Source organism: Macaca nemestrina, chromosome 10, assembly GCF_043159975.1.
Source record: "Macaca nemestrina isolate mMacNem1 chromosome 10, mMacNem.hap1, whole genome shotgun sequence".
NCBI classification, from domain to species: Eukaryota; Metazoa; Chordata; class Mammalia; order Primates; family Cercopithecidae; genus Macaca; species Macaca nemestrina.
In genome coordinates this window covers 119985815-120010611 of record NC_092134.1, presented here as the reverse complement: position 1 = coordinate 120010611, position 24797 = coordinate 119985815, and the positions used below count along the sequence as shown (strand labels likewise).

General features: G+C 35.3%; 1 protein-coding gene across 4 annotated transcripts in view; it reads right to left on the bottom strand.

The window, feature by feature from the left end:
- The window catches only part of LOC105492191 (ATP binding cassette subfamily C member 9), a 140633-nt gene extending 116721 nt beyond the window's left edge, over positions 1-23912 (bottom strand). For 3 of the 4 annotated variants that reach the window (XM_071072075.1, XM_071072073.1, XM_071072076.1), the window contains exons 1-6: positions 23551-23912; positions 23065-23180; positions 18537-18698; positions 15825-15966; positions 9725-9846; positions 902-1068 (exon numbers count right to left, since the gene is read on the bottom strand). In XM_071072075.1, the coding sequence (XP_070928176.1) occupies positions 902-1068; positions 9725-9846; positions 15825-15966; positions 18537-18678 (573 nt within the window). In that variant the 5' untranslated portion in view covers positions 18679-18698; positions 23065-23180; positions 23551-23912. Of the gene's footprint in view, positions 1-901; positions 1069-9724; positions 9847-15824; positions 15967-18536; positions 18699-21590; positions 21738-23064; positions 23181-23550 lie in introns of those variants that run through there. The other variant, XM_071072074.1, reaches the window with a different exon arrangement.
- Positions 23913-24797: the final 885 nt, after the last annotated feature.

Here is a 24797-nt window from a genome sequence, read left to right as displayed (position 1 = left end):
CTTCCATCCTTTTCTGAAATATTCTTTGAGATATTTCCTTCTGTTGTGACTAGATTAACTAGTTAATGCCAGAATTTTGCATGTAATCCTCTTGGGGTCAATTCTGAAAGATCAGTTAACCTTTTAAAAGATAGTTTTTACTAAGAGTCAGTGTTTCATGATATCCTATGACACGGTCAGCCAAATGAAGGTTTTTACATTGTTTAGATTTTAAAATGTGTTAACACCATTATTGAGTCTCTTGATCTATGTTTTCCTGATGTTAACTGATTACTCTCCACATTCATTGCAGCATCTATCTTTCTACTCACCGATCAAGTTCAAAGTTCTCTGATAAAAAATGAATACTGGAAAATCTATCTCTAGTATCTCACACAACGTAACTGACAGTATTAAGTGGTGGAAAGTACAATCGATTTGCAATTACAAACCAGGTATGGGTCTTGACCATATTACTTTGGATATATAATCAAAGCTATCTCTACTTGCTTCTTCATCAGTGAAATGAGCAAACTGGATTACACTATTTTCTTTTCAGTTTTAAATTTCTGAGAATGCAATATTTTGCTTAACCCAGGGGTGCTTTGAGACCAATCATGGATGATTGAACTTTCTCCTCAAAACAATTTCTTCTGTAATATAAACTGAGCATAATATCTGACACATAGCAGGCATTTGATCAATCAAGATTTGTGAATGAATAAATCGTTTCTAGGGTCACACTGAGATTTCTGAAACACTGATGGCCTGAATTTAGTGATTAGTTCAACTTTATTTTTATATTATATAAATCAAATATGTGCATTCATCCTTGTAAATACTAATGATTTCTGGCTAACTGTAATCTTTTATATTGGGGTCTTGAATCCAAATAACTAAACAAAAGCCATTAGCTACATACCCTGACTCGAATGACGTTGATCTCCACAGCCATCAAGAGCCCATTCAAGATGACCATCATGCCTGTGATGCAGAAACGCAGGTTTGATATGTCCAAACCAGACTGACAGTACTTAACCAGTTTTATTGTTTTGGTAATAAAAGCCATTACCCAATACAGGAATAGGGCTGAAAAGAAAAAGACAAAAAGAGAAAGGTACAATCTTTCCTTAAACTTCACTAGCATTTGAATGTAATTATGACGCCTTTTAGTAACAAAGGCAATTTTATGTACAATATTTCCACATGGTTTTACTTGGTAAGAAAACAACATATATGAGTTAGTGTACTTCTGGAGTTTTGAATTGAAGGAGTAATAACTTCAAAATGTTGAGTGCTTCCACCCTGACCATACACGATAGATGGGAGGATGTAAAGAGACATATAATAGGATAAACTAGACTCTTCAAAATGTACATGTAAGTCTATAAATTTTAAAAAGCAGCTTTATCTTCTGGTCTTGTTTTCAAAGAGCCTTAATTATATGAATAATTCACAAGTTGGTATCTGTGTAACCGACTTCATAGGTGTGTTGCAAACCCAAAGATATGTTTCATGGTATTACCCTGGAATTATGGAATTCATGTATCTATGTAATTGAGTTTATGCCTTACAGATTCTTATTCAAGTAGTAAGTGATTTTTCTTAGTCAAATGGTTTAAAACACCACGCCCATTCGCATAGCACAAAGAACAATGATCCTATAGAGCAAACTGAGAAGTCAAGTACTCGGACCAGAAAAGTGAGGATTACACTGCCACAGAACTACAACCAACATTTTGCAGCCAATATGAGATAGAAGCAGAGACTTTCCTAGAAATATTTTGGCAAGGATACAATCTACTTTGCACTTTGAATAAATGTCAGTACAAACGAATACGGTCTAAGAAAGAAGAAATCTAAGACACACGTAAGACAATCCAGCTTGGACAACATTTATCAGAACGAGAAAAGTTGATTGATCACTTCATTAGTGAAAAATACTGAACATTGGCATATGAACTCGATGTATATCTTCTTTTAGCTTAAATGTAGATTCAGAATGGATTCATTAAAAAAAAAAGACCAAATTATGTGCTATCTAAAGAGATTCACCTTAAGTATTAAAAAGAGTAGATTAAAAATAAGTAGATGGGAAAGATATACAATAAAAGCAATTAAGCATAAGAAACTTGGAGTGGCTATATTAATATAAAACAAAGCCGACTTCAAGACAATTATTATCGGAAATAAAAAAGACTTTTAATAATAATAAAAGGGTCCAGATTTTAGAAAGACACATTTAAAAATAGGCATATGACCAACGAAGATTTAGAAGATGTATTAGAACACTATCAAACACCTCATACTATTTGATATTTATAAAACTGTTTGAGATTTGGTACTCTAAAAATACTTCTAACATCTTCAGATTGTACCTACTTATTAACTGAATATGGTACTGGTGTAAGTTATATGTTTAGTCAGAAAACAAAGAGAAATGAACTTGAAATAACAGAAATCATATAGAGTATATTTTCTGACCACAATAAAATTAAATTTAAAAAATCAAGAACAGTCAGACTATTGATTTTTTATTGCTACTTAACAAATTATAACAAACTAAGCAGCTTAAAACTGCACACATTTATTATCTCACAGTTTCTAGGATTCAGGACTTTGAGTCAGGGTCAATTGAGTTCTCTATTCCAGGCTCTCACGAGGCTGGGTTCTCTGCCCCAGGTTCTCACCAGGTTCTAGGTACTGACTGGGTCTGCTGGCTCAGTAAAGACTCTACTGATTTGAGACCTTCCTCCATGCCATACGCTATTGGCTAGAACCCAGGCACAGGTCCTACTCACACTCAAGGCAACGGAGTCATAAACGGCAGGAACATCAGGCACAGAGATAACGAAGTAACCTTTGATCTTTTCACGCAGTAAGATATCTAAAAGTTTCTAAATATTTGGAAATTAAACAACACATTACTAATAATGCACATATTAAAGAAGAAATCACTAAAGAAGTCAGATAATATTAAAATACATTATAATAAAAATACTACATATTTAAAATTCAAGAAGTACAACTAAAATAAGACTCAGAGGAAAATTTATAGCTTTACATATTCATTTTACAATATAAGGTTTGAAACTGCATGTCGACCTTAGAAGCTCAGGAAAGAAAAAAAGGACCAAAAAAAAGATGAAAACAATAGAGATGAATAGAAAGCAATAAAATAGAAAAATGAACAATTGATAAAATGAACAAACTCAATATTGTCATTCTTTGAAAAGACTAATACAATTGATAAGTCCCTAGCTAGACAGTTCAAGAAAAGAAGAACACAAAAACCAATACTAGGAATGAAAGAGGCACTATCCCTACATACCCTACATACTTTAAAAGGAGAATCAGGAAATATCATGAATAACATTATGACAATGATCCAAAAACTTACATGAAATGGAAAATTACTTAAAAATGTACCTTATGAAAACTAACATAAAAAGAAGTAGATACTCTGAAAAGTCCATATAGTCACTAAGGAAATTAGACAACATATTTACTAAATTACAATAAAATTTAGACTTGTAATTTTACTAGATATAAAAAAGTATTAGATACAACACTCTGTCTAATAGAGAAATAAATTTATAATTTTAAATCCTCCCTTAGTCCAAATTCCAGGTCCAGACGACTTCACTAGTGATTTCTATTCAACATTTAAGAAAGAGATAAAATTAACCTTATAAAAAGTCTTTCAGAAAAATAGAGAACACTTTCCAACTCATTTTATGAAGGCAGTTTAATGCAGCATGTATAAGCCTGAAAAAAGGAATTACAAGAAAATAACAGATGAATATTCTTCATTGCATAGATGTAAAAAGCCTTAAAAAATAAAATATAGTGATACCAAGTTGGCATAATATATTATGACTACGTGTGGTTCTTCTCAGAAATGCATTGTTACTTCATTTGAAAAATAGATCAGTACAATTTAGCACACTAACAGAAATACAATTTTCCTAATGGATATAGGAACAAAACTTTAATAAAATTCAACACCCATTCAAGACTTTAATCACACCCTGAGTAAGCTTTAAATAAAAGAAAACGTACTAGGCAAATAAAGGTCCACTATGAAAAACCTATAACTAACATTACAATTAACTATGAAAGACTGACCATTTTCCCCTAAAATCAGGAACCAGACAGGATTTCAGTCTTATGTCTATTTGGCATTTTACTGGACATCTTAGCTACAGCAATATGACAAGAAAAAAAAGAAAAAAGAAAAAAGAAGGCATAAAGAAGGTTGAAAAAAAATAGGTATCTCTATTTGCAGATGGCATGTTTGTTTATATAGAAAATTTTAGGGAATGTACAAAGCAATAACTAAAAGTAATAAGTGAATTTTTAACACCACAAGACACAAAGTCAATATAGAAAATCATTTTATCTTATTTTATTTTTTATCTGTAGGTATATATTTATGGGTTACATGAAATGTTTTGATACAGGTATGCAATGAGTAATAATCCCATCAGAGTAAATATGGCATTGATCATCTCAAGCATTTATCTTTTCTGTTAAAAATAATCCAATTGTACCCTTTTAGTTCTTTTTTAAATGTACAACCAAATTATTATTGACTGTAGTCACCTGGTTGTGCTATCAAATACTAGGTCTTATTCATTCTTCCTAATTTTTGTCTCCATTAAACATCCCCATTTGCCTCTCCCAGCACCCCACTACCCTTCCCAGTCTCTGGTATCCATCTTCCTACTCTCAGTCCCCATGAGTTCAATTATTTTGATTTTTTTGCTCCCACAAATAAGTGAAAATATGAGACGTCTGTCTTTCTGTGCCTGTCTTATTTCACTTAAACAATGACCTCAAGTTCCATCCATGTGGTTACAAATGACAGGATCTTATTCTTATTTTATGGCTAAATAGTACTCCATTGTGGTATATGTATCACAGTTTCTTTATCCATCCGTCTGTTTATGGACACTTAGGTTGCTTCAAAATCTTAGCTATTGTGAACAGTGTTGCAATAAACATGGGAGTGCAGATATCTATTCAATATACTGATTTCCTTTCTTTTGGGTATGTACCTAGGAGTGGGGTTGCTGAATTGTATGGTGGCTCAACTTTTTGTTTTTTAAGGAAACTCCAAACTGTTCTTCATGGTGGTTGTACTAATTTACGTTTTCACCAATAGTGTACCAGGGTTTCCTTTTCTCCTCATTCTTGCCAGCATTACTTATTGCCTGACTTTTGTATACAAGCCATTTTAACTGGAGTGAGATGATATTTCATTGTAGTTTTGATATACATTTCTCCAATTGTCAGTGATATTGAGTACCTTTTCATATACCTGTTTGCCATTTGTATGTCTTCTTTTGACAAATATCTGGATATTTTGCCCATTTTTTATTGGATTGTTAGTTTTTGTTCCTATAGAGTTGTTTGAGCTCCTTATATATTCTGTTCTTTAATCCCTTGTCAGACAGGCAGTTTGCAAATATTTTCTCCCATTCTGCAGATTGTCTCTTCACTTTGTTGACTTTTCCCTTTGCTGTGCAGAAGCTTTTTAACTTGATGTGATCCCATTTGTTCATTATTGCTCTGGTTGACTGTGCTTGAGGAGTATTGCTCAAGAAATCTTTGCCCAGTCCAATGTCCTGGAGAGTTTCCTAATATTTTCTTGTAGTAGTTTCAGAGTTTGAGGTTTTAGATTTAAGTCTTTAATCTATTTTGATTTTGTTTTTGTACGTGGTGAGAGACAAGGGTCTAGTTTTGTTCTTCTGCATATAGATATCCAGTTTTCCCAGAACAATTTACTGAAGTGACTGTCCTTTCTCCAGTGTATGTTCTTAGCGCTTTTTAAAAAATAACTTCACGATAGATGTATGGATTTATCTCTGGATTCTATATTCTGTTCCATTTCTCTATATCTGTTTTTATGCCAGTACGATGCCATTTTGATTACTACTTCTCTGCAGTATGAAATCAGGTAATGTGATTCCTCCATTTTTGTACTATTTGCTTAGGATAGCTTTGACTATTCTAGGTCTTTTGTGGCTGTCTATAAATTTTAGAATTGTTTTTTCTATTTCTGTGAAAAATGTTGGTATTTTGACAGGGATTGCATTAAATCTGTAGATTGCTTTGAGTAGTAAGGGCATTTTAACAACGCCATTTGTATGTCTTCTTTTGACAAATGTCTATTCAGATCTTTTGCCCCTTTTTTATTGGATTATTAGTTTTTTCCTATAGAGTTATTTGCATCCTATAGAGTTGTTTTACTCAATATTTAATTGCATTTCACATAATGGAAGAAACAATTGAAAAATGAAATATGAAATAAATTTCACATGCAATAAAAGAAGGAAAGCAAAGAAAAATACTTGAAATAAAGTTAACAAAACATGAAAGACCTCTACACTGAAAACTACAAAACATTGCAAAGGGAAACAAAAGACCTAAATAAATGAAGAATGCATTGTGAAACCCAATAGTGTGAAGATGCCAATTATCTCCCGAATTGTTTTATAAATTCAATGCAATCCCCATAATGGTCCCATCATGCTTTTTTTTTTTTTTTTTGGAGAAATTGTAAACCTGATTCTAAACTGTATATAGAAACCCAAAAGAACTAGAATAGCCAAAGCAAACTTTGGAGAAAAGCAAAGAAAATGCTGTGTGACTTATAATTTATGACTTCAAGAACTCCAAAGCAAGAGAAAATGTTAGTGGCATAAAAATCTATGAATACATCAAAGAAACAGTAAAAAGAGCCAAAATAGATTGAACAGTCATTTGATTTAATTTTCTTTTACAGAAGTGCCAATGCAATCTTGTGAGAAACGGAAAGTCTATCCCACAAATGGTGCTGGAACACATTGATAATCACTTGGAAAAACAAAAGACCTTTGACACCTACCTTAAACCATATACACAATTAATTTAAAATGAATCATAGTCCTAAAAATAAAAATGGAAACTATAAAACATCTAAAAGCAAACAGGAGAATAGGAGGAAAACATATTTAGAGGCAAGACAAAGATGTCTTAAGACACAGAAAGCAGTAGCTAAGGACTAGAAGAAATGATAAATTATACTGTATCAAAGTTAAAAATCTTCTGCTCATTAAAAGACCCTATTAAATAAATGAATATGTATGCCACAGACTAGAAGGAAAACATTCTCAAAACATGTAACTGATGACATACTAATATATAGTATGTGCAAAATATTCCTACAACTCAATAATAAAAGTGCAACCCAATGAAACATGGGCAAAAGATATGAATAGCCACATCCCAAAGATAAAAAATGGCCAATAAACTCATCAAAAAGTGTTCAACATAATTAGCCATCAGATAAATGCAAATTAAAACCACAATGTGTTACCAGTAAACACCCACTAGCATGACTAAATTAGAAAGACCAAGATCACCAAATGATGAACATGTGGAACTGGAACCCCTACACCTTGTTAGTGAGTATAAAAAAACAATACAACCATTTTGGGAAAAGATGTCAGTTTCTTAAAATATGAACATTTACCCACTTATCCTATGACCCAGAGATTTCATTGTTAGGTATTTACCTAAGAGAAACAAATGCATATAGCCACAAAATACTTGTTAAGAATGTTGATAGCAGCTTTTATTCTCATGATGGCTAAAACCTGGAAATAGTACAGATGTCTATTAACAAGTGATTGAAAAACTATGATGATATAGTTATACAATGAAATACAGCAATTATAAGAACAAAATATTGATCTATGCTACATCACTGATGAGCATCAAAAAATCATGCTTAGAAAAAGAAGCCTTACTTAAAAATCTATACTGTGTCATTCAATTTACATGAAGTTCTAGAACAGGCAAACCTAATCCATGGTGGGAGTAAAAATCAGAACAGATATTGCCTCTGTAAAGGTGAAATTGAGTATAAGAAAATTTGCATGGATGGGATAGTTATGTCATGGTAGGGTTATATAGGTACATGCATTTAGCAAATTAAGACCGCTGTGTTTCATGTATATGAATTTTGTCTCACAAAAAGATATGAATGAAGCATTAAGAGGTAATGTATACTGATGTCTACAACTTACCTTAAAATGCATCAAAACTAAGATGGAGAGAGGTATGAATAGAAGGACGAAAAGATGTAGATATGTGATAAAACAAAGAGAACAAATGTAATATGAAGAATTCATGTGTTGGGTAAGTGGGAATTCACATGATTCTTTCAACTTTCTGTACATTTGGTGATTTTCATAATGAAATGTTGAGACAAAATTACTAGCTTTGTGGTCTTAAAATCAGAAACTTTCCTAGGTTCAAATTTTTCTCTGTTAAAATAACAAGAAATACTATACTTTATCCCCATGTCCTTCCAGCAATATGATCAAATTGTGCTGTCTTGCACCTACATAACAATAATAGGCCTCTTCCGATTGCATTTCCTTCAAAACATTATTAATACCTAAATTCCTTTCTAGTTATAACATTTTTTATTACCATCAACTTTTCAAAAATGTATATTTAGCTTATTAAATTCTCAGTTTTATATATTTTTTGCAGCTACCTGTTGGAAATTTCTTTTTTTCTTTTTGTTTGGCATTTTCAGACTTCTGCAATAGTGTCTGCCTCCCATTTTGTACAAAAGACCTTTCTATTAAGATAATTCAAAATTTGGCAGCCTTTTAAATTAATATGTAACCCTCTGTACCTTTTTTATTAGATTGCCTTTAACAATCATATAATGTGACACAACATAGAACAATCAGCATTTTTCATGCATCCATTTTCAATTTTAGTGTACTCAGGATGAATGAATAAAATACTGTGTATGTGTTTTCATTATTTCTTCTCCTAATTTCTATATCATTAGTCAACATCATTTTCATTATACAACAACCAAATAAAATGAGAAACAGTAAGCATCATTCACACAGACACATGATTCAAACTACAATTTCAGGAGGTTCATAGCCCATCTATGATCCTTGTTCCATACCTTTATCTCTTTAAGAAAGAAAGTATACTCCAAGGAATACAGTGACGGGTCAGAGTATTGAACATAACTAATATAGGTGAGTTACATAATTTTGACCCAAGGCAAAAATAAAATTAGGAATATTTTAGATAGCCTTTGATTTCCACAGAACAAGGAGGCAAGAGAGGCAAATAAAACAATTGTAGTCACAATGCAGGTGTGAAAGGCTATGATTTAAAGGCAGCTGCTCCTCAGGACAGCATACTCTTCATTATGCTATGACACATAGTCTGCTACATAGTAATTTTAGGAAAATGTGGCATTCCCACAGCATCAGCGAAAGGACATTGGGAAAATATCCTTGGCCTCCAAGCCAGAGGCAGAAACACCTGGAACTAGAGGAGATGACTTGTTCACAGGGCAGCATGGTGCAGCAGCTCCTCACAAGAGCTCTGATTCTTAAAATACAACTTCTGCAAGCCAGAAGGCCAGCACATTCCCTCCACTTTCCTCCCCCGCTACATACAGACACACCACAGAGAGTGTTTATTGCAGAAGAAATGACCTGGGGGTATGGAATTTTCACAGCCTAGAGCAACTCAGCTTATCTTCAACCCCACATTTACTGGGCAGCTACAGGAGAATTAATCACTGTGGTTTTCCCATACTTTCTACTCCCCACCCACTCTGATAGTATTTACTCTGAGGAAAAAGAAAAACAACCTTTGGGGGAAAAAAAACAATAGCTCTTTAACGAGAAACAACAAAAGTGATCATACTTACCTAAAAGTAATTTAGGAAAATTTGATGTTTCGATATTATGATAATACACTATTGATGTTGTAGTGGCAACGAATCCCATCACGGCCGGCATAAAGAGGTGGAGGTGCCTTGATTCCCGTCGCCTACAAAGAACAGTACGAAGTCAATGCCTAAAGCTGATGGTTCCAGATAACTTCCCATTTTTTCCCAATTTTTTCATAAGAACTCTCTCTTGGCAATAAGATGTTTAAAATACAGAATGCAATAGTAGTTTCCAAGATAATACATAAGGGAAGAATATATTGAAAGACATAGTTCTGCGGAAAGGATTTATCTTAACATGAAGGGTCAAGTAAACAAGCAAACTATACCTTAAAATGCTTACAACAAAAGCAAATGTATAGCTACTCCTATACTGTAGGGCAGAGCTGCTGAAATAATTTAACAACTAAAGCAAGTGAAAACAGTTAACTCAATCCGAACTCCAATGTGGGTGAAAAGTGTGTTTGTTCCTTTGACAGCACTCCCAACTTAATAGTCTTCAGTGATTTCTCCATTCTCATTAATTCAGTCAATGCATCTGTGATTGCTGGTCCAGATACTGTATTAGGTTCTTGGATGCAACAATGAAGAAAACAAAATGTAACATCTGTAGTCAAAGAAAAAATCTAGTATATTGAGGATACCAATAGCAAATAGGAAATTACAACACAGCTGAAGGGACAGTGTGAAAACACAGATTGCACGTCTGGGACAGAGAAAGCTTTGAGAAGGAAGTGACTTCCAAACTGCCACTTTCAGAATGAGGAATGGCTACTCAGAGGAAGAAGAGAGGAAGACAGTTCTAGGCAGAGGGGCCAGTGTGTTCAAGGGTATTGCAAGCAATTCAGCACGACTGCAAGGAGAATAGACTTCACTCTGAAGGCAACAGAGATCACCAGGCGAACCGGCGGTTCCAGACCAGATGAGTATAGTGGACAGCCCTCAACTCCACTGGCATTAATAATGCCACAGAGTGAAACATTTTGTTTTTCTCAAATTACTTGAAGATATTAGTACATATATGGTATAGAGAAGAGAGTGACTATACCACTTTCTCTGGGGGAAAGGAGAACACTGAGAAGGTCATTCCAGGAGAGGCATGGTTGACAATGGGAACTGAAATAGGAAAAAGAATCCACTGGTCAGGAAAAGGGTCATTTCAAAAAAGGAACAGAATGGGCAAGTACACAGAAGCATGAAACAATTCAACATGTTCAAAATTCCAAGTATTTCAATATTCTTGAAACAGAACGTTTAAGATAGAATGCATCATGGAAGGCTTTGTATGCCATGGTAAGAGGCTGGCATCTCAACCCACGGAAAACTGAAACACTTGAATGGTAAGTGGTATAATCAGATTTGTTTTAAATGGATAACTCTAGCAATCATGTGGATAAGAAAGTTGGTTGGTAATACATGAGTTTGTAGTGGAGGGAGTGAAATGGAAGAAAGAAAAACAGTTAGGAAGCTATGGGTATAAAGTCGTGTGACAGATGATAAAGGTTTGACTTCAGCTTTGGCAGCAGTAACACGGAGGAAATAATACATTTGGAAAATGATTGATTGTTAAATAGGCAGGAGTTTACCAGCATTACGGTATGAGGGTGATGGCAGTAGAGAAGTAGAAGATAATTCCTAGGGTGTCCATGTGGATGGCTGTGTGACCAAATAAGATTTTAAGAGGATGAGCAGATTGGAAAGAGGAACTAACAAGTTTCACTAGACACTTATGGATTGTGAAGGTGTCTAATAAGGAGGAAAATGGAATTGTAAGTGTCTGTAGAGATTTGGAACATGGTCAGTGATATAATTTGGAATCATTAATATAGACATGGTAATAAAAATGTGAGAGTAGTAGGGTAGCACTTAAAAACCACCTACCATCTCCCGTAAATAGATCAAAATCATCAGAGGAAAAAAAAGATAACTATTTTGTCAGCACAGAAATTAGGAAATGCTTCTAATATTCTCTGACTATTGAATCAAAGAAAGAATCCGGCTGAACGTGGTGGTTTACGCCTGTAATCCCCACACTTAGCAAGGCTGAGGCGGGCGATCACTTGAGGCCAGGAGTTTGAGACCAACCTGGGCAACATGGTAAAACTCTATCTCTATTAAACATACAAAAATGAGCCGTGTGTGGTGCCGCATGCCTGTGACCCCAGCTACTCGGGGGGCTGAGGCAGGAGGATTGCTTGGACACGGGAGGCAGACTTGGCAGTGAACCAAGATCACACGGCTGCACTCCAGCCTGGGCAACAGAGCAAGACTCTGTCTCAAAAAAAGAGGAAAGGAGAAGAGAGGAGAAGGGAGGGGAGGTGAGGGGAGGGAGAAAGGAAGGAAGGAAGGATGGAGGGAAGGAAGGAAGGAAGGAAGAAAGAAAAGAAAAGAAAAGAAAAGAAAAAGAAGAGAAGAGAAGAGAAGAGGGAGGAAGGAAACCAAAATTCACTTACTAATATTATTTAGGAAATTTTAAAGTGAGAACACTCCCTATCCAATCCTGTAAAATGTGGTCACAACCATACTCATAAGAAAGTTTATAACCTTAAACAGGTTCAATAAGAAATAATTATAATAAATAAATTAAAAAGTCAACTTAAGATTTTAGAAAAAGAATGACAAACCATTATTAAGGGAAACAATAACAAAGAATTAATAAAGATAACAGCAGCTACAATAAAGTTTTGTACTTATTGTGGCACACCTTTATTAGGGATTTAACATGTCTTTTAACCATGCTAGTATTTTTATAAGACTGCTGTTATTTTGTTAGTTTCTGTTTACAAAGCTGCACAGGTTTTGAATGGTACTCCAATGCTATTTTTTTCCCTTCAGCTATGTTCTTTTCAGAGTATGAGTTGCAGACCTCGATGGCTTGGTAGGAGCGCATATGTCCCATTACAGCAGAAAATCTTTAGTCAGAATGTTGGAAATAAATTTTTTAAGTATTATATTGCGAAGGTCAAATAAATCACTTCAAAAGAGAGAAAACGATAAAAATAAAAACCTAATAAAAACACAGTAATGAAGATTTTAAAACACTGCTTTTAGAATTTGACAGATTAAATAGTACAAAACCAAGCAACATACAGAACTTCGGTAATACAATCAGTAAACGCAATAAAATTGTGTCTCCTACAAAGTGTATATATTACTTTCTAATACTCGCTAAATATTTATAAAATAATCAAGTATTTGACTATAATAAAAATGTTAATAAACTGCAAAGAGTAATCATTTTACAAACTACATGCTTTAATAATAAACCAATCAAATTAAGCAAAAGAGCAATCTGAAAAGGATTCCTAAACCTAGGAGAGTATCTAAACTGCAATCAAAGGTAGAAATATAAAGGAGAACAAAAGCCCATGCAGAATAAAGGATGTTCCAAAAGAAAAATTACTAGCTTTAAATGTTTGTATTACTAAAAAACAAAATCAAATATTCTATTAGGAAAGCCTTTTGCATTGTTTTTCTAATTGTAATGAGCATTTGTCATATATTAAGTAAATAATTCATAAGGGTTTTACTTAAAAAAAGAAAGATGGAATGATCAGCAGTGTCGTAAGTAATAATTACGATAAAGACAAAAGAGTCTCCATTAGTTGTCATTAATAACCACGAGGATTCTTACAGAAGCAGTTTCCAGAATAAGATGGGGCAAGAGAAAAAGCAAAACTAAATGTTTGAATTTAGATGTAACTAGAAGATGACATTTCGAAAGGCCTGGATAAAAAGGGTAAGGATAAGTCTATACCTAAATAGTAGAAGAGCATAATACAGAATCAAAGGTATATTTTTACCTGTTTTTAGGATCTCTTTTATCATGACCATTACAAACAAGTTTCTATCATTAGGATATATCATTATTATTATTCGTTCAGTCTGTGTTTTCTGAGGACCTGACTGAATCAACCAGAGGAGTTTTCCTTGTCCACATGATGTCAAGTTTCAAAAAAATTGGATGATCTATCTTCTACTTTATACACACACATATAAACAGATACAGTAACCTAAATGCTAAAGAAATTAAAAAATTAAGCCTAGAATTGGCTATGCTAGTATAAATATACCAGAATTTTAAACAGTTACCAATAAGATAATATCCAATTAAGCTTCTAAATGCCTGGAGGGATGGCATCTATTAGAGTCTCTAATTTTTCTTTTTATCAGAAATTAAGACCTGCACATATCTGCAAAAAACCCTCATAAAACATTACAAAATAGTTGGTTCCATGACAAAAGCTTAGGAGTTTCATTCCTTGTTAATTGCAACAGAAAGCGTAAACAGATGTCAGAGAGGTTCCAGTTCGATAAGAAGAAAATAAATTTTAGACTTTCCTATCAAAAAATTTAAAGGCCTTCTAATATTAATTCCTCAATGAAAGGCACACCATTTAGCATAATTTCATAATCAAAAATTTCCTATACTTGAGTTTATTTTGTTACTATATAAGAAAAATATTTTCACCAGATTATGTTCAAGTTTATAAATATAATTCATTATATTTTAACTGCCTAATACAAACATCTTATTTTATAAAAATAACAAAATTCCTTTAAAAATATGGATTTTCAAAACTATAAAACCCTGGAAGACAACCTAGGCAATACCATTCAGGACATAGGTATGAGCAAAGATTCCATGACAAAAATGCCAAAAACAATTGCAACAAAAGCAAAAATTGACAAATGGGATCTAATTAAACTAAAGAGCTCCTGCACAGCAAAAGAAACTATCAACAGAGTAAAAAGACAAATGGGAGAAATTTTTTGCAAACTATGCATCCAACAAAGATGTAATATCCAGCATCTATAAGGAACTAAACAAATTTACAAGAAAAAAACAAACAACAACATAAAAAAGTGGGCAAAGGACATGAACAGACACTTTTCAAAAGAAGACACATGCGTGGCCAACAATCATATGAAAACAAAGCTCAACATCCTTGATCATTAGAGAAATGCAAATAAAAACCACAATGAGATACCATCTCACACCAGTCAAATGGCTACAATTAAGAAGTCAAAAAATAACCGATGTTGGTGAGGTTGTGGAGAAAATGGAATTCTTATACACTGTTTGTTGGAATGTAAATTAGGTTAGCCATTGTAGAAGACAGTGTGGTGATCCCTCAAAGACCAAAAAACAGAAATACCATTTGACCCAGCAATCCCATTATTGGGTAATGGAAATATAAATCATTCTATTATAAAGACACATACATGCATGCACATGTTCATTGCAGCACTATTCACAATAGTAAAGGCATGGAATCAACATAAAAGTCCATCAGTGATAGACTGGATAAAGAAAATGTGGTACGTATACACTATGGAATACTATGCAGCCAGAAAAAATCGACAACATCACATCCTTTGCAGGGACATGGATGGAGCTGGAGGCCATTATTCTTAGCAAACTAACACTTGAACAGAAAACCAAATACCACATGTTCTCACTTATAAGTGGGAGCTAAACGATGAGAACATATGGACACAGGGAAACAACACACACTGGGGCTTTTCAGAGAGTGGAGGGTGGGAGGACGGAGAGGATCAGGAAAAAGAACTAATGGGTACTAGGATTAATACCTGGGTGATGAAATAATCTGTACAACAAACCTCTGTGATGCAAGTTTACCTGTATAATAAACATGCACTTGTACCCCTGAACTTAAAAGTTTAAAAAGTGGATTTTATTACAAATCTTGATTTTAAAACAGTTTGCGCTTTGCATCAATTTATGGCTCTATCCTCACTGATTCTCAGACTCATTCATCCTGACTCATCTATTTTTGCTTCTTTAAAAAATAAATGGAAACATCTGAGAAATAATTAATATATTAACATAAGTATATAGCTATTAGACCTATGTGTAAATGCAGACAATCTTTCCATTTATACCTGTTTTTAACATTAAAAAGTTCAAAAAGACCTAAGAACTTCCTGCAAGAGCTACAGGGATCAGAGAGCAAAAACTATAAAGCATATGTATGAGCACAAGTTACAAAGACGTGAACTTGTGTAATCAATATACCCGCTGGTACAGTGGTATTATTAAAGTTAGATCACTTACGAGTCTGAAACAATGCCTTCTGCTATTTCACAGACATGCACAAACAGGAGAGCGAATGTAAGAATCCATCTCAGGTTATGTCCCGGAAAATGAAGCCATGTGTTGTGGTGAATTTGTACTTTTGAGCTTTGGCTCCCCCACCCTGGAAAAAAGAGAAAAGTAAAAAAAAAAAAAAAAAAAAAAAAAGACATAAACCAAAGGCTCCACTGTAATAAAAATAATTTAAATTATGGTAAGCTTTAAGGGGAGGTCCTGAAACCTTAATACTTTCTAGAGTAGCAAAGGAAATCCTAGTCTATTTTTGTTGTTAATAAAATTTACAATTAACCTTTACAAGACTACCGAGGCTAACACATCAACATTTGTGGCATTACTCAGGAATAATACCAACTCTGGATGACAACATGGTTCTACCTCATGCTAATCGGAAGCTCTTCCTGACAGCTTTCTGATTAATTCAAAAGGAAATAACTTGATGATAATACATGAAATTTACTGTAGAAAATCTTTGAAGACATGAAATCTACAAGAGGACAAATCAAGGAAAGACATATTTGGTTACAAAATATGGGACCCATTAGTTGAGTCAACTCTTAATCATATGCACTATATGAGAAAAATTGTTATGTATGACTAGGCAGGCACTGTTATTCAACAATCGGTACTGATACTTTTCTCAAAGAAAGCTAAAGTTCTTGATGATGAGCTTTTAAGCAGGCTCAAAACCATTATAGGTCCACCCTTAGCTTGCCACTGAAGAAAACAATTCAAGATTATATGTTAGTAAAATTCTGATGGTTTCCTCCCTAAACTACTCTATAGTTTAGTTACTATGTAGAGTAATACTAGTTCATATGTGGTGTACTAGGGGGCCCCACTTTTGTCTCCTTTTGTCCCCTTTTTTCTCATTTTTTGACTATAGAAAAAAAGCCCCACCTACTTCAAGAATGAATGGGGGTTTGTGCTTGAAATATTGCAGGAAAGAATTTCTGTAGAGGCAACAGATGCCCCTTTGATTTGAAATGAATATTCATGTCTTAGTTGTTTTCAATTTATTCATCAATGGAAGGTTAGTTATATTTAATATATTCTACTAGAACTTATGCTGTAAACTCCCATAGGCAAGTTCTATGTCTTTTTTTTTGCAACCTTATGATTTTCCTAGTACCTGATAGTTTTTTAAGATTGATTTGTGATCCCTCACTAATTCAAGTAGCCAATGTCATAAATAAAAAGTCTGAATTTTTTCTATTTCCCTTTAACAATGTCCCCTCCAATTCTATTCTATTCAAATACACTGGTGCCAGCCTCTGTGCTGGATGCTAGGGATACAGAATGGAATGTCACTGTTCTTGCTCTCAAAAAGTTAACCAGATGTCAATAATCGGGGAATTATTAATTGTGGAATTACAGTTAAAAAATCCATTTTTCTACTTTTGGACAAAGGGAATTCTTCATGACCTACAAATAATACTACATAAACAACAACTGATGTTTCTACATATGGCCACTCTGGTCTCAATATATTTAGCATCTGTACATTTGTTTAATGTAACTATGTACCAAGAGTTATGTTGTCCTGTGTATATATCATATGATGAGTTATTTAATCCCTCTTAGAATAATGCCAAGCACGTAGTATCCTCTCCATTGATATTTGTTAAATGAATAAATAAAAGCATATGAATGATTTTCAAACATTCCCTTAAAGCAGATCATTAAAATTTGCTAGTTTTCTTAAGAAAATGCATCTGAAAACTTGTTCACTTATTTAATTGGAAAAATATCACGCATGAAAAAATTAAGCACAATTAACTCAAAATAGTGGTTGCCTCTGTGAAAAGATAGGAACATAGGATATGGAAAGAGTAACAAGACCAGAAAATGGTGTGCAGAGACAGGCCCTTTCATTCTTACTTCTATATTCTTTAGGTGAGCATTGGTAGGCTCAAAGGATTTTTATTCTATTAATCTCCATCATTTTATATATCAAAATACTTCATAATTTTTAAAAAGTTAAAGGGTCTGTTTGGGTAAGTTATACAAATTATTCATAATTGCCCTTAATTATCAGATTTTGTACATATGTAAACTGTAAAATAAGACAAAACTGTATTATTAACTTCTTTCCAAATACTTTGTGAATGTCCTCTTTCTACATAAAACACAACCTCATCACTGCCACTGTAACTTGCATGCTTGGCATCTTCCAATTCCCCAAACGTGTCACTCACTATCTTCCCCATCACCTCCAAAGAGTGAGTTGTTTCAGCAGGTTAATTTGTTCCTGTACTTGTAAACAGACTTACAATGTGGCATAGTCATTTCTCATGACTTTAACACATCTGCCCCACTGGACTATTCCCTGAAGGCAAGTACTCTTTTATTCATTTTCCATTCCCTTGACCTAACCCAAAGTAAGTGCTCAACAAATGCTGTACATCTATCTCATATATTTCTCTCTCCTTCTTTTTAAAAAACTGCTGCTGCTACCTGAAGGCCATTCCTAAGCAAGCATGTGACCTCAATTTCACCTATGGAAGATCACCTGTCAAAAATTTATGTTTGAAAAACACAAAATACTTGCTTGTTCATTTCTCACAGCCATCAGCTTCCATGTTAGAGAAATTAAGTCAACATTATCCCAAATCTCAGCCATTAGTGAGATATATAAACATCACGTGGTATAACATAGGACATTAGATTACTCACCAATAAACAATATTGGAAAAGTGATAAACAACAGAAAGACATGTGGGACCAGGTTGAGGGCATCCACAAAGCAGGAATTTTGTAATACACCATCATTAATATTATATGAAGAAATGTTGTTACCACAAAATGAAAGGCTCATTTCTTCTTATATGGTTTACTCTAAAAGGGAGAGAAATGAGAAAGAAAAATCCGCTTATTAGTAAACTCATATTCATAAAATTATAGCCTTGAATAGGAGGCCATATCATACAATCAATCCCTTTTATTTTGATAGCTGAGGAAATAAGAATCTGTGCCAAAGCAACTTGAAGGTTTCTTATAAAGGCCTTATACGTCCTATGAGATCTTCTTTTCCATAGCTTTTACTTCCAGAGAAAAATGCTTTCATGTGGAAAATGTTTATAATTAATATCCACCTATAGTAATACCTCAAATGAGTGTCTGACTAAAATGCTTTCAAAGAACAAAAATGGTCTATATGAAGAAAAAGAAGGAAAAAAATTGAACCAATGACTAAAAAGTCAAAATGATATAATTTCAAATATTTTCCCATACTCACTGAAAATGTACTAATAAACAACTGAAGTTGTTCAGTAAACTGTGACAGAGTTTCCTGAAACATTTCACTAGTTGTGGGAAATACTAATATACAGAGAACAGTGTGCCTGCAGTAATGGCTAAGAGTAATTGGTCTTTCCCTGAAGAATACTAAAAATCAAATGCTCAAGATGAATTAAACCTAACTCAAATGACAAGTCAACGAAACTACTCAGATTCTATAGTTAGAATATTCTCACATGAAATACACTCTACTCAAGTTTGAAACGTAGAATATCTTTTAATTGGAAATTGGTACTCCATAAGTAGAAGTAGATGAGTTTAGAGCGGAAACAGAGGACAAGGTCACACCGTGCTTTGTAAGTCATTGTCAGGATTGTGGCTTCTACTCTTAGTGAAGTGGGCCACTGGAGATTTTGGGGCAAAGGAGTGACATGCTCTCACTTACATGTTAAATGGTTCTCTATTATTGCTGTGCCAAAACAGATGGGAGATGAGCAAAGGTCTGCTCCATCAAAATACTGCTGTGAAATTCCAGGAAAAGCTTTAACATTCTGAAAACTTATTTTATAATACCTACTACTTATTTAAATTCTGGGCACTTTGCATATCTTAAATCCTCAGAACAACCTTGTAACACTAGTGGTGTTATTCATCTTTTACAGTGGAGGATACTAAGGTCCAGATAAGTTCAGTAACTTGCCAACCAGTAGAGCAGCCAAGCCCACACCCAAATGTCTGACTTATAAACTATTTCTTTCCACTGTATTACACAACCTCCAACCTGCTTTTTAAAGAAAGTATCGTATCTATTCTTTAAACCAAGAAGCAATTTAAGATTTTAACCTCACTAGACCTCGTTTCCTTTCTATATTTATGTCGCACTGTATTCTGAGTTGCATTACTACATTACTAAATGTTGGCAAAAATTTTCTTTTCTTTTTTTTTTTTTTTTTTTTTTTGAGACGGAGTCTTGCTCTGTCGCCCAGGCTGGGGTGCAGTGGCCGGATCTCAGCTCACTGCAAGCTCCGCCTCCCAGGTTTACGCCATTCTCCTACCTCAGCCTCCCGAGTAGCTGGGACTACAGGCGCCCGCCAACCCGCCCGGCTAGTTTTTTTGCATTTTTTAGTAGAGACGGGGTTTCACCGTGTTAGCGAGGATGGTCTCGATCTCCTGACCTTGTGATCCGCCCGTCTCGGCCTCCCAAAGTGCTGGGATTACAGGCTTGAGCCACCGCGCCCGGCCAAAAATTTTCTTAACTAGCATAGTACCTTTTCTTTCTTTCCTTTCATTGATAATTGATTTAGCAATGGTCACAAACAATACTTTTCCTAGGAAAAACAGAGTGTTATACAGAAAAGGTTGTCAATGGTAGGTAAATTATTAGAGAAATCAAATTTCAAGCAAAGGTTTTATAAAGCATTATGTGAATACCTCAGCTAAAGAGTCTGTGTATTTACAATCTTAAATACTTATACAGAATGCCTCTCACATGTTGTTCCTGATAAGCTCTTTTTATAATAAATAACTGATATGCTCCCTAGTTGAGTCTGTCCTCCATCTTTTTTTTAAAAAAAGTTGTATTTTTAAAACCTTAAGGTTAAGTTATACACTTGGTAAATTCTTACAAGCTATTAAGGTTTTAATCTGGATAAAAGAATAAAAGGGACTTGAAGTTTTTAAACAACAGCAAAATGGAAGTTATGAATTTATAGGTGTATGTTAGGTATATTTCTGGCAAAGACAGACAAAAACAAAACTAAAAACTAATAGCTAGCAATGAAATTTTTTAGACTACTTCCTTTATTTAGTAGAAATGATAAAAAGGAAACTTAAAGCCTACTCTTAATTGAAAGACATATATAAACTTTCCTTGCACAAACTAGAAAATAATGTTTACTTTAGCAACTTTTATAACATTATCCAAAATTATAATATTCCAGTTGGCCACATTTATAAACTAGTATCATTGAGGTCGATGCTAAAGTATAACCTGCAGCTTTGCAAATCATACCCTTCATTAGCTATAAGCATTGCTTGCCTGATGTTTAATCAATCCTGAAATCTACCAATTAAATCTCCTTTGGATAAATGTTGTGTGTAACTGGAAAGAAAATCTCAGAAAAGTACAATCACCTGAAAAATTTAAGAACATTTTCAGACATACACTAGATATCTGGAACTGTATGCCATTAACTAATTAACTGTAAAAACACTTACTGATGCTAACCACGCGCTAGTTACTAGGAATCCAATGGTGCATGTCAGAAACAGTGCCTGTAGTTTTAGAATATATAAATCAGATTATAGTAGTCTCAGTAGCTGTGGGTATATTGTAGGGGTATATGATCTAAAAGATAGGAAAATAGGCAATGATATAATCATACAAAGGTGTAAACTTGAAGTTGGTAAAGTAAACGGTTTAGAATGATTTTTCTGTCTGCCATAAACTCTAACTTCACATTTCCGGCCAGCTCTGAACCTGTCCATTACCTTGCTGCAGGTCTCCTTTCACCTTTTCATTTGACTGCTCCTTTATCCTTTCCCTTTAACCCGTAGTCTCCTTATCCAACATCCAGAGTCTGTATGGCACATTCTAACAGCCATCCTCCATTACAACCCAACATGGACAAAAAGAGGGAGGCAGTAAACTTATTGCTGATATATTGATAATTATTATGTTTATCAAAGGCATTTTATTCAATCCACGTTTCTAATCCTGAAATTTCCAATTGTCATTTAATGTTTTCCTCCCAGACACCAGGTTCAATTGGGAATGTTTGGGGAAGGGTATAAATCGCTGTTCTTGATGGCTAAACTCCATCACCTGACATCCTTCAGCTCCACCCCTTCTGGAGTTGTTTAGATTCAGCTGAGCGCTGATGGAGGCCCAAGCATCAAGGAGGGAGAAGGGAGGGCAGATGGGGAGATAAAATGTTTTCCTTTCCAGAAGCATAAGCCATCGAAATGTGTTCAGTTGCTTATGAGAGTTGATAGAGTTGGAGAACTTGACTGAATAAACTTTAAAAACAAAGATCGAAGTGAAATTTTGCTTCTAATGTATGTCTGTGGAGCAGAAAACATAAAATGGAAATACTCTTAATTATCTAACTTACGATTTCATGGCAAGAATCGCACCCTCAGTGTTCTTATTCCTTGAAATTCATTATATGAAATTCCACACATCTAGGACATATACATTTTAGATTTAGTTGGTGAATGTAATACCTGACCTATCCAGTCTGTTGGTTCCTCTGTAAGAGAGGAACAGTAGTTGTCTGATTTAATTCTAAAAACACATTTAAGTGTTGAGGCATATAAGATACACCATTTATTTTGGCCAGCTCTATCCTTTGGAAATAGACTACAAGTAAAGCAAGTGAAAACTTGCCGTCCTTCCTGTTCACCTAGCTGAAAGCATTAGTTCTGGTTGAATAGCAATTGCAGAGAGCTTAAAATGCTGGAAACACCTAGAGAAAACATGCTAAACTTAAATAAAAGTTTTCATTCTTACATATAAAAGGATTCATTCTTTAATCGTTTAGAGATTAACCAAATTATGTTATAAAAGAGAAACAGGACATTTTGAAGAACTTAGGGCTTTATCATCATCTAGAGCATTTTCAGGATAGACATCGCTTGCAAAAACCAATGCTGTAATCACTTCTTTGAAGCTATTCAGTCCCTAGTTCATGAAATAAGAACTAGAGAATGTATAGCTAGTTAGCTAGCTACCATGGCTATAACTATGACAGATCCAAGTAGGAAAATCACTGCAAAAATCACCACTGACTTCTGATTTAGTGTCTGATCTGAACCCACCCAATTACTCTTCAGTGGCTGTGAAGTCCCATCCCACACCAAAAGAAATGTTGAAATTACTCAGTAGGTATTCCTTAGACAGATACTGCAATGGGATTTTTTTTAAAAAATCCCAAACTGAACAAATAAAGTAAAAAATAAATACCTCGGGCAATAGCTTCACGCTGCTTCAAATCCCTGCCGGTGCACTTGAGCTACCTTCAAAACACCGACTTCCTACACTGTCTTAAGATGTAAATTTCAAACCCGGACGCAGAACTCCTAAAAAAAGCAAAGAGCAACAAAAATTAAGCAGACAGAAAACTAATTCTTGAACAAGACAAGAATTGTATACAAGAAAGGCGGCAATAATAACTCCTAATAATAACTCCTTTCACTGTTTCCAGTTGATTTGAGTAGGAGCCCGCAGTTTTGAAGTAAAACTGGAAACCTGATCCCCACTCCTGCACTTCTCCAGCCGGGCCTCTTCCCTTAATTCTAGAAATAGCGATCGCGAAAGCTAAGTGCCGAGAGAGTGCGAGAGTGCGAGGGCGTTTTTGGGTAGCAGAAATGTTAGCTCAAAATCGACAGCTTACAGTTATTCCTAAAAATGTTTAAATGGCATTCATGTAAAAGACACGGATTCACTTACTCCGATGACAGTTTTCCTCCCCTAGGCGAAGCACGCAGTGCGCCGGAGCGGATTATTTTTAGGGTGGTGGGAGACCAGCTGCTGCCTCCTATCGAGTTTCCAAATTGCACAAACTGCTCTGGGCCGGGGCGGACACCGCGACTGTGAGGCAGGAAACTGGGCAGAAGCCCCGCGCGCAGCGCCTGGGGCCGGAGACCCTCCCCATCCCTGCCCTGCTCAGCTTTGACTTGGGGCGCGCGCTACGCCGCGATTTTACAAACCCAAGTAATAGGCGTCCCCTAAACTTCATTAGACACTGAAAGTTGGAATATGATTCCATGATTCTCCGGAGTCGGGCTTTCAAACGTCATAACGCTCAAGGTATTCTTGTTTCTTTGTTTCGTTTTTTTTTTTTTTTTTTTTTGGTTTTGTTTTGTTTTGTTTTTCCATGCTGTGTAAGCACACTTTTATTAGCCACGTAAGGAAGCGGATTTGGGGGTTTCGCTGCTTCCCCCTGAACGGTTCCGGGAAATGAAGGGCTCATTCTAGATAGAGGCACCCACTGCTGGGCTATGAATACATGAATGTCTCACAGGAGCAAGGCTGGTTCAAGTCTAATTTTCCACTTTTCCCCGGCGACGTAGAAAACTTGGTTTCTCTGGTGGACCAGCCGCCGCGCTATCAAATGGCGACACTTGCCCACGGTCCCCGAAAGTGAGACGCTGGTTCCCATGGACTGCACAAACAGTCACCCTCTTCTCCTGTTTCCAACCAGAGACGTAATTAACTCTCGAGATAACGTGTTTATATTACGATCACCCCACAACCACTCCCCCGCAAAACACAAACCGTGAATTTTGTCCCCGACAACTCTCTTTAATTAACACTGGATTTTCTCAAGAGCCAGTTTTGAGTCAGCTTGAGATAAGCGTTGTTTTCAGGAACTGTCCTATTCTAATAACGGATAGTCAGCCGGGCGGACTGCTGCCCCCGAGGCTTCGGGTGCCGTCCTCAAGGGGCGCCGCTGCAGGACTGCGGGCTGCTGGCGCTGGTTCCCAGATCTGAACTCTAAACACCGGTGGCCTCCTGGCCTCTGCGACGTAGTGGGCGCAGGCCGACTCCAGCCCTGCCAATCTCAGGGGATTTCTCCGCGGGCGCCCCACTCTTGGGAAGTCGCTGCGTTTCCGGGTGAGTGCCTGGCCTGAGCCAGCGGCTGGGACTTGAACCCTCGGCCGCTAGGGATCTGAGAGGCCACATGGGGCCGAAAC